Raw genomic sequence first — 11718 nt, forward strand, 5'->3', positions numbered from 1 at the left:
TGTACCTCTATATAAATAATAAATAATAATAAATAAATAACATTAATAAGATGTCATTGTGAAAAATCGTGATAATAGGGTCAATTAACTTTTTCTTGTACCTCGTTGCCATGGTTACGTCCCCTGGACAACTCTTTAAAACCAAAAGCTTCTATAATGTTTTCCGTGGGTTAAGTTCATCAAGCTTACATTTTTGTCATAGTTATAAGCTCATTATCTTATAGACTAATTCTTAAGCACATTAGTAGCATAAATTAAAGCAGTTTTTTTTTTAAACTCTGTCACTGTTGTCTCTTGGACAACGGGACAGAATAACAAACAAGAAAAAGTCGATTGATCCAATATCACGGTTATTATATTTTATGGCTAACGGTGGTGCTCGTATTTAAAGTGAAATTATGTCAGTGATTCACAGGGCCGAATTTAGGGGAGGGCATTCGGGCCCCCCCCACAATAGACTTCGGAGTTATTATTTTTTCAAATTCCGACGAATAAACACTGGTAAACAACTTTTTCTTTGATATTTTAATTAGCTGTTTTTACCTTTACCTATAGTAATTTGTACAATTGTTCATTATGGGCCTCCACTCCTTTGTTGCCCCAAAGCCTCCAGACCTCTAAATCCTGGTGATTCGGTCAAAATACCAACGTATAAGACGTCGCGAAACCTTTCAACCAGTGCACAAGTAACTCCCTCGCGGGCCTCGTTTTAGGGCTCCAGGGTGCATCAGCTACGAAGGTCGACATGGCAACCCTGGACATACTCATGAACACCACGGCAGACGTGATTCATGACTCCAGCGCCATTATCAACGACATGGAAGGCATAAGGTTGAGGAACAGAAATACGCCCGAATACGAATGCGGATATCTTAACAAAGTTATAGAGGTAAGCATAAAACAGCACAAAACAGAATATTCATAGGTCGATTGAGTAAATGAAGTGAAAAGTAAGTTAATTTATGAAGGAAGGTACACTGCCACAGATGGTCTAAAAAAATAAGGACTTGCCGTAAAAACTGTTTTCCAAAGTAGCCCCTGCATTTTAAAGCAACCCCGTTTTACGCGGGTTATTCTTTTTCCAGACGTATTAGCAGGTGTAACACACAAAAATTACCGTGGGATACCCCAGCGCCCTCATTCTGAGAGGAGGCCTGCGCCCGGCATTGGTATTTGGGACATATATAAGCCGGGACGATCATGATAGTCCAACAATACCCCTATGGGTTAATTTTTACCAAATATTTTTAGGAATACTTCAGGAAACAAGTGAATATATACAACACAAGCAAGTACATGAATACGCGACTGTACACAGAAGAGTTGGTACTGTATTTGGAGGAGATTGAGCATCACTACTGGCAAATTGAGCACGTAGCTCACATGTTGCATGAGGTCGAAAGGAAACACAAGATAGGTAGGTTCACCCTCCCTCTCTCGGCTTAAGCCGACTAAGAAACGCTTTATGTCGAAGCAATAAGAGCGAAAAAGACGTCTCGTTGGTATACGTCGTTTGGCGTCGGCCGAGCCGATCGACGTCTTTTGCGCTCTTATTGCGTGGACATAATAGTAAATTGTACAACAAGGGCATAAAACGAGCCATTTTGCCCGAGACGTGACGTAGTAGATGGTACGGCGAGGGTGGATAGACAGGTCGAGGGGAAAATGGGTTTAATGCTCGAGTTTTACACTCTGCTTTTCACTTTGGCGAGGACATGAAATAGCAACAGTGGAAACAATTCTTCACATACTAGGTACCTTTTATTGTTCACGCATTACTAAAATAATTATATTTTTTTAGTTTCATTGGTCTATTTTGATTGATTTGATTGATTTTATAAAAAAATAAAAATTATTAAAAAATATGTAGAAACTTCTTTGTTTGTGGCTGTTTACACCTCATTGCCTTGGTCTTAGACGAAGATTTTACTTTATGCACTAGAGCATAAAAAGTCATTTTATGTCGCCTAGATCCAGCATAAACACGAATTTTACGAGCATAAGAAGTGAAAAGAGTATTTTGATCGGTTAAAGCCGACTCCGGGTCAATTAGTTTGGGGAGACCCTAACGCCATAGTAGAAGAGAACAAGTATGCACACTCCGACCCTTTAGGAGACTTAACTGCCTACTCCGGCGCGGACGCTTAGGGTTGTCGATGTCTATTTTAAATTAATTAATTACCTACCGGCAAATAATTTTAGTATGAAAGTTAACTTAAAATTGTCTCATATCTGTGTCTAGAGAAACAAGATTCTTTGCCGCTCTATTATTATTTGTTATTATACTAAATTTAAAAATATTATTTATAAATTCGCCGAAGTGGTGATGGCGACTATTTATTATTTTTTATGTGTCCTTGCACGAAACTATCACACTACACTTATATTATATACCTACTACTAATTTACAACTATACCTAATACAAAAAATACGTACGACGCCGACGGCAGCGCAGCCTTGACAAGAAAACTTAATCCTCCTTAAATTATCAGTGTGTGCGTGCGGCGGGTGCGTGCGTACATTTAAGCCGCGCGATATACTTTTGTTCGTAGTGAACCTACTTTGTTCTCTTTTACTATGCTAACGCTCCGTAACGTTATTCTGTACCCTCCTTCCCTAGACGTTACGTAACACCCAAATGACCATTTTCTAAATTTAGTAAACATTTTTTGGGTAAAGTTGCGCCGGAAATTCAGCATGACGCATGAGAACATTTAGGTATAGGCCAAGAGTAACAACTGACGCTGCGAATCTCCCACATTTGAGGACATTATACTTACCTGTTAAAGCATGGCAGCCCTGGGTTTTATAGTTAAAGTAATTTTATAAATTATTGCACTCTGTACTGTCTACTCTATAGCTCGATGCATCGTGGTTTTAGCTTTGTGGTTGTTTATATTAATATTGACTTATTTTATAAGGATATGTCTGTCTTCGAGTGCTTTGTTTCATTACCAGCCAGCACCACTCATACTCATACTCATACTCATACTTTTTTATTGGTAATATCATTATCACATGTCATTTTGTTAAAACTCCACTCCGTTCGGGCTCCTTCAGCCTTTGTGAAATATGTTTAGTTTAGTTTATTTATTAATTCAATATACTTAATATTACATTATAATTTACATAAATGTCAGTTATAAGAATTTATATTGAATTCGTCAAAGACATCGTATGAATTTTAAAAAAAGTGATATTACGCGTTTTTCGAACCTCCCTCCCGTCCCTGCAGGGCTACTACGAAACTCGAAACACGAAGTTCGTGTCGTGCGGTCCCTCTGTCACTTATACTATTTAATACGAGAGCGAGAGGGACGGTACGATACGAACTTCGAGTTTCGTAGTAGCCCTGCTGTAGCGCATCCTAACGTTTTAGAGCGTTTTCACATAATCCGATCCGATATCGGTAGGTATCGGACGACGATTCTCCACATCATGTGCTTTCTCACATGTTCGACAAAAATCATTCCAATGCGAGGGCTCGCGAATGGCCGCCACGCATCGGGCTCTGCGCACACAGAGAGGTTTACCGAAATGTCACACTCATAGCTTTATCGTCCTACAGCCCTTATTTATAATTAGATGGTTTTGTGAATAGTGAACATATCGGTGTCGGCTTCGATATGGCGTTATCGGGCCGGACAATGTGAAAGACAGGTGTTTTGATGAATGAATGAATGAGAAAGTTTATTCAACATACACATATATTCAAACAAAGGTTACAAAAATAAAAATAGTAATAATAAATAGTAGTAATTTCATATATCGGATCGATATGTTAAAACGCTCTTACAATCACCCCAAATTGCGTTACGTATTTGAACAGGGCGTATCTTACTTCATAAACTGTCGTGGGTGCACCCAAAAAAAAAAACCTTTAGTTTTTTTTTATTTTTGGAACAATAGGCTATTTTAAGATACCACTTTCATTTTTTGAATTTCGATGAGTATTTAATTTTTCATTTTTTTACGAAATACGCTTGATGAGTCACAGTGAGACAGCTACGTTCCATTGCCTAAAAAAATTCCGGTCGTACATTACATAATCGTGCATTACAATTTGACAATAATTCAAGCACGGCTTAGGGTCTTAAATGAACCATGACAAATAGTTTTATTTATTTCTCTCTTTTAGCTTCGATAATTCCAATGTTTGTTTATGGTGTGATAGTAAATAGATTTTTTTATAATATCTGATATTTTAATTCTTTTGTATTTACTTGTAACTTAGTGATTTAATAATTTAATATGTAAAATACATTGGAAATACTGTATACATTTCGGACTTTACGAAAATGACAACTGTTTAAAAGCCGGGTGCGCATCATGTATTAAAGTTCATCTTGGTCACTCAAAGTAACGCCGGATTCATAAACATTTATAAACATCATTTGCTAAAGGTGTAGACCTGCACAACGAATACTGCCTTTGTGACCCGGGATACTGCACGGGGCCAAATGAGGGTCATTACTTAAAGTTCACGTCGCGGTCGAAATGGCATTTTTGGAATCTGAGCACTGATGGACGCTTCACAAAGCCTAAAGAGCCAAATGGTAAGGAGTACGGCATGGGATTGTTTGTAGTTCATGGAAATAAGGGTCAATAAAATGTGATGACTTTTTTTCAGATTTTTATTTATTACTTCTGAAATGAAACGATGCTAGTTTATTCGCTTTACACATGGTAAAATGGTCTTTACACGTGGTAAATGTCCAACCAGATACATGGCATTGGAATATCTTATTTTCTAAATGAGTATATCTTATTTTCAAATTTATGACGGTCGAAATGGCACTTTCACTGAAGTAGATGAAGCACAATATGGAGTGTTAGTATTGACGAAAGACCCCATACATCCCTGTATTTCGGATTATTATTTTTTGTATTTTTTTTCTTAATTGGACGAAATATAATTTGAAGTATTTTATTTTTATTTATTTTTATTCAAAATGAAACGATGCCAAGTTTTTGCGGCGCATTCTTCATGGCAATGATTGTCTTCCGAAAGCGCTGGTAGTTTAAAAAAATGACGTGTAAAAGTGCCCATTGCGGCCTATTTACTGAATAAATCATTTGAATTTTGAATTTTTTCAATTTGAGTTTTTTTAAGCTAAAGAAAATTTAATAAGTAACATTGAAATACTGATTATTAATTTTATTGCACAATTAAAGTTAATCGTTAGAGTCATTTTAATAACTGGACATGTAAAATTGAATAAAGATAGGTACTATATTAGTTATTAAGTTAGCAAGTTATTAAGTTATCTTTTACCAATTTTGAACATGAAACTACCGTGAGACTCACTCATATTAAATATAATGACCCGGATAACTCACGTCTTAAATCGAGTTTAGCTCGACATGTCTCGGGCTAATCCGTAGTCCTTCGTCTTCGGAGCAACGCGACTCAGCGGCTGCTGCAACACGCGCACACATGCGCGCGAAACATGTCGAGCTAAACTCAATTTAAGACGTGAGTTATCCGGGTCATTATATTTATCTTTTACCGTTCAAAATTTATAGCCCTGTGAGAAACGGGCGGAGAGATTAGCGATAGCTCTTAAAATGGGACAATTGTTGCAAACATCGTTAGAGATATAATTTCTGCATAACAGTGTGTGTGTGATAATTTCCATGTTATTTTTATTATTTATTTTATTTTATATTTTCTTTAATAGAATAAAATACCTTTATCCTTCAGCCATCCATACTAATATTATAAATGCGAAAGTGTGTGTTTGTATGTTTATCCTTCTTTCACGTCGAAACGGAGCAACAGATCGATGTGATTTTTGGCATAGAGATTTTATAGGCCCGAGAGTGACAAAGGCCAATTTTTGTCCCGAAAAAAATCCCGAATTCCACGCGGGCGAAGCTGCGGGCAAAAGCTAGTTGATAATAATTCAGACCTAAATTTACTCCGAGGTAGGTAACTCTGCTACACCTATTCTTAGGTGGCTTATTACATTAAATATTCGGATGTCGAAGCTCAAACGTTGTACTTACGAAAGGTATATAGAAGAAAATGCTACAAGCAACACAACGGGTTTGGAGGAACTTATTTACCTACCTGGAAATGTATTTGGACACCTTACTTGCATAAGTATTAAACCTACTTACAAGGCCCATCAACACTTACTAGCGGTAACAATGGTGTCGTACGGCAAACAAATTCACATAAAAAAATGAACGATTTTTTTTTATTCGACTGGATGGCAAACGAGCAAGTGGGTTTCCTGATGGTAAGAGATCACCACCGCTCATAAACATCTGCAACACCAGGGGTATTGCAGACGCGTATAGTTTTTCTTGAAATTTTGATATACACCAGTTTACATTTTAGAGGGGGGGGGGGCGCTCGATTTTAATATTTTAATGATAATTTGCACTTTAAAGTTGAATATTTTGCACAGATCACTGAATAGAAAATTTGTCTTAGCAAACCCCCAATGGTTTTAAAAAACCTATCCAACGATACCCCTCAATATATAGATACGACTAGAAAGATAGGTTAATAGGTTAGGTTAGAATTGTACATATTTGTAACGGAATGAACAGCCAACGGTATAAGAGGCACGAGCATAAAATTGTGGGAGGTTAAAAAAAAACATAATCACCCCCTTTTAACCTGGATTAGTTCGTTAGTTAAGTACCTTATATCCCTCAGATTAAAAGTAGAAGCGTCGCGAAGAGGGGCTTCGTCGACTTTGTCACAGTCTGTCCCCGCGTTATAAAAATACTAGGTACCACCCACTAGTTACTAGTTTTCAGAAAAGTATATTGGATTAAGTAGAAACAAACTTCGGGTTCGATTCCCGTGTCGGAGCAGATATTTGTATGAAAAATACGAATGTTTGTTCTCGGGTCTTGGGTATTTACTATGTATTTAAGTATGTATCTATCTATATTATTATATTTATCCGTTGCTTAGTACCCATAACACAAGCTTTGCTAAGCTTACTTTGGGACTAGGTTAATTGGTGTGAATTGTCCCGTGATATTTATTTATTTTATTAAACTAGCCGAGATATGTGCATAGGGGAAATTCGTGTCTGTACCGTTGTCCAGCAGTGGTGTAGCGGTATAGCACGTGGCACGTAATGCCGAGGACCTGGGTTCGATTCCCAGTGCTGGTCTTATTTTTCTGGTTTTTCTGTGCATCTATATTTCAGTTTGTATTTTCAATTTAGGTTTTACGGGATGATGATTTGGAATTGAAATAAAAAATACAAAAAGATTTCAAAAAACCAATCTTAAGTTAGTAAGCTTAGGTTACAAAAACTTTAGTAACTAAATTTCTTTGTAACTAATTTATGCGTAAGTCTTTTTCTGCGTCAACAATATTCGGAATTCGCAAATTATGCATAAAGTCTATTCGGCTTACATTGGTTATCCGTAAAAGAATTCTGCGTAATATAATTATAACTATGCGAAAACAGTTTCGGCACAATGCTATTATGCGTAAACAGATTATGCAAAACATAATTATGACATAAAAAATATGCGTAAACAAGGGCCACCCATGTAGACATATATACCTACATAAATACATTGCAAGATATATGAAAGTTTGTACCTAATAAAAACTATTTATTTACAGGCATTCTCCAAGTCTACGCTATGGACAGCCATTATGAACCACCGCCAAATTTCCAAGGGCCAAAGGATAATGGAGCCCCACCCGGAGATCCTATCGAAATGTCTCCAGAGTTGGGCAAGATCTTCGGTGAACTGTCCTGGACCTCCAGACTGCAGCTCCTGGACCAATACTACCCGACTCCTAACAAGACTTTGCTGTCCATGAATTCACTTATGGAGCCTATGGGTCCCAAAAAGTTAGAGTAAGGGACATTGATTCTGCAGGGCGATTTTGTGCCTTTGTACACTCTCGTATAATAATAATTATTAGTAGTTTAATAGTAAAAAAAAAAACAGCCTGAGGTATAAAATATACCTAAACTTGGAAGATTTTTCGTAATGGCTATGAAACCCTATCTTGGACGTGTCCGATACGCTCTTGACCGGTTTTTTAATATATGGTGTCAATTATTATATTGGCCACCCGTCAATAACTGGCCACCTTACACTACTTATCAAATTCAAATTCCAATCATTTATTCTGTATAGGCCGCGACGGGCACTTTCACACGACATTTTTTTTAAACTACCAGCGCTTTCGGAAAGACCATCATTGCCAAGAAGATTGCGCCGTAAAAAACTTGGCAGAAAGTATTTTTTTCAGAGTAAATAATTAAGAATAAAATACTTAAAAACTACAGTATAAAATTAAATAAAAAATTACATGATAATAATAATAATACCTATAAATAGAATTCATTTTTAGTACATCGTGGCCAGTTATTGAAAGTTAGCCAGTAATTGACGATTTTACCCTATTTTCTTTTAAAGTGGTTTGACACCTTCACCTATGGAGCCGCAGCCACAGGAACTACCGTCTCAACAAACGGGACAATTGCCGGAGTTTCAGGGGGGGCAGGGGCCGCCGTCGCAGCAGCAGCGCTCCCGGAGGGCCGACCGGAAAGTGGGCATGTCAGCGATGAAGATGTCAGACAGACCCTTTGCAGGTGAGAGCGCCTGCCAATGAACTCGTGTGGTTTGCTTGTTCATCGAAAACGATTCATAAAATATTCAGTTCTTCGAATTTCTCTTGAAGTAATTTGGTTTCATCGATTATACATAACAAGTTTTCTATTATTCCTAGAAAAAGTGTACAAGGATTATTATTTTTTTAAACATACATTGCATATTTTGAACATGAAACTACCGTGAGACTCAATCATATTAAATGATATTGTAACGGACACGTCACGTGGGTCGCGCGAGCAGAGCGGTGGCGCGTAGTGTGCGTGTTGCGGCAGCCGCCGAGTCGCGTGCTCCTGAGAAGAAGGGATACGAAATAGCCCGATACATGTCGAGCTAAACTCGGTTTAAGACGTGAGTTATCCGTTACAATATCATTTAATATACATTGCATAATCTAGAATGCGACGAACGTAAGTCACAGGCCGTCCACCTGCTGTCATTTATTATAATTAGGTACCTACGTGGACGGTGTATACGTGCAGTCAATGCGGACATACGTTCTCAGCTAAGATCTATAGGCTATGTTGGGGGCACCAATCATGGACAACTTAAGCACAACAGTACCCAGTAATGGACAACAAGGATTCAATGCCGTATAGTTCACCATTCATTAACTACGAGTAGATATGATCATCAGTTATTCAAAAAGTTTTATTCGTTTAAAAAAAAGGGTCTGTTCCTTTAAAATTTGGGTTAGCGGAAAAAATAATACGAATCTATTGATTCATGTCCATGACTAGTGCTATCACCCTAAGCCATCTTAGGGCGCATGAGCGCCAATAGAATATTTAGGAGTCGAAGTGGTCGCCATGGCCGAAATCGGTCAGATCATCATAACAATAGTCAGCCAAACTACCACCAAACTGCAACCAAACCTGCTAAAACTACCGAACCAATTCGAAACCTTGTAGACGTTATCTATTTCCAGGACGTCGTCAGACCCCTTCCGGAGACTACCCCACCAGCCCTGGCCTCCTCGTCCCCCCCAGAGACGACGAAACCAGCATGAAACTGAAACTCTTTCGTCTAATGTACGAGACAGTACGCGACAGCGATCTCAAAGTCAAACGTGCTGAGCTGATCAAAACGCAGTACGTGAATTCATCGGATTTCGAATTGGGTTATCTGATAGGAGACATAACCGACAAGTATAACATTATGTCAGACATTGCTCTGACTTTACAGCGACTGTATTCGGAGTGGAGACCCATCGAGCACATCAATGCGTACGAGCAGATTGCCAATCAAGCCATAGAAATCAGCCACCTCGTTGATCTGGTCAAGACAGTGGGCAAAAGGGATAATAGGGGGGGCAATAAAGAAAATTAAAACTTGAATGCCGTTCAAAAATGTTTTTTCACTTCCATGCTGTTACTTTAGTCTGCATATCTGGACTAAAGCTCCTTATTACGTCTCTAGGGATTTAAGTTTTTTTTTTTTGTTTACTTTGGAAAGCTCTAAACGACCTATCACGCTGTTTGTGAATAGAGGTCATATGTATTATAATGCCGAAATACGAAAGATAGAATTTCACAAGGCCTATGAACAGAAGGCCGAATATTAAAACGTCGAACGTTTATATGACCGAAAATTTAAATCCCAAAAGTACGTTTGACCGGAAGCCTAAAACCCGAAGATTAAAATAGCGAATAGTCATAATAACCACAAATAATCCAATCGACGATAATTATATTGAAAATCAAAATAACGAAACCGCCATTACACCAGTCTGCTATAAGTATCTGTTTTAAAATGAAAACATTCTGACTAGGTTTTTAATATTTTTATTTTGTTTGTACTTTTTTGTATTTTACTTTTTATAACTAGGTATTATAAAAACTTGATCTAGGATTGAAAATAAATATAGATAATAATAATAAATTTATTTATTCAGGCATTTTTAAACCCATACAATTTAAATTTCAAAAAAATTAGAATCACAATTTTAATTTAAAATCACAATCAATACGTACCTAATCAATATAATCATAATAATCATCATAATCATTATCATTCATTTCATTAAATCAGACACCCCAAAAATATTTATTCATTTTAAGTCAGTTGATTGCATTTATTTTTGAATACCTTCAATATTTTAATAGATATTCGTGTATTTTGCTAAATCAGTAATTCTACTTCATTTCTAACTCTACGTTCTAATTCACTTTGACGTTCTTAGAAGAAAATCATGAGAAAATCACACATTAACAGCAAAATGGCGACATTATCGAAATAGAGTAAAATATCGCTAAAATATTCAATTGGCGCCTGTTGCAGTCGTAACTTTTAGACCGGGCACAATAAAAGAGATATAAAAACACAAACACAACCTAATTTAAAACATAGTGTAATAGATTTTACTCTCGATTCTGAGCAAACTACTTTCTGGTATTCAGTTAAGCTAAGTTAACACCTAGTTGACTACGGAACCTAAAAACCGGCTAAGAGCGTGTCGGACACGCCCGAAATAGGGTTCCGTAGCCATTACGAAAAAATTAAGTATTATTTTTGTAAGGATTTCGTATTTGATACGGAATCTTCCAAGTTTAGGTATATTTTATACCTTAGGCTGCTATTTACTCATAAACTACTAATAATTCTCAAGCAAACTTAACCGTCATAGTTTTCCTTGAAAGTTTGATATACTTACTACCATCCTGATTTTTTTCAAATTTTTCCACCCACCGGTTTAGATTTTAGAGGAGGGGGAAGCTCGATTTTAATGAAAATTTGCTCTTTAAAGTTGAATATTTCGCAAACAAATCACTGACTCGAAAGATCATTTTAGCAACCCCCTAATGATTTTAAAATACCTATCCAACGATACCCCACACTATAGGGTTTGATGAGAAAAAAAAATCACCCCCACTTTACGTCTATGGAAGGTACCGTAATTTTTTTTTAATTCTTAATTATACCATTTTGTCGGCATAGTTTACATATATATCCTTGCAAAATTACAGCTTTCTAGCATTGATAGTCCCTGAGCAAAGCTGCGCACGGACAGACAGACAGACAGACATGGCGAAACTATAAGGGTTCCGTTTTTGCCATTTTGGCTCCGGAACCCTAAAAATACAAACATTGGAACATAGAATCCTCTTTTT

At 37.0% G+C, this 11718-nt stretch overlaps 2 protein-coding genes across 3 annotated transcripts in view; both read left to right on the plus strand.

Moving 5' to 3' along the window:
- LOC141444683 (uncharacterized) overlaps positions 1 to 9952 on the plus strand; it is a 20705-nt gene extending 10753 nt beyond the window's left edge. The window contains exons 2-4 of one of the 2 annotated variants that reach the window (XM_074110266.1): positions 7605 to 7845; positions 8414 to 8589; positions 9537 to 9952. In XM_074110266.1, coding sequence (XP_073966367.1) covers positions 7605 to 7845; positions 8414 to 8589; positions 9537 to 9937 — 818 coding nt within the window. In that variant the 3' untranslated portion in view covers positions 9938 to 9952. The remainder of the gene's footprint in view (positions 1 to 7604; positions 7846 to 8413; positions 8590 to 9536) is intronic. The other variant, XM_074110267.1, reaches the window with a different exon arrangement.
- Positions 707 to 1446, plus strand: LOC141444404 (uncharacterized). The gene is made up of 2 exons (XM_074109956.1): positions 707 to 889; positions 1252 to 1446. Exons 1-2 carry the CDS (start codon positions 746 to 748, stop codon positions 1444 to 1446), a joined length of 339 nt encoding a protein of 112 aa, XP_073966057.1. The 5' UTR covers positions 707 to 745.
- Positions 9953 to 11718: the final 1766 nt, after the last annotated feature.

Source organism: Choristoneura fumiferana, chromosome 30 (genome assembly GCF_025370935.1).
Source record: "Choristoneura fumiferana chromosome 30, NRCan_CFum_1, whole genome shotgun sequence".
In the NCBI taxonomy this organism is placed as follows: Eukaryota; Metazoa; Arthropoda; class Insecta; order Lepidoptera; family Tortricidae; genus Choristoneura; species Choristoneura fumiferana.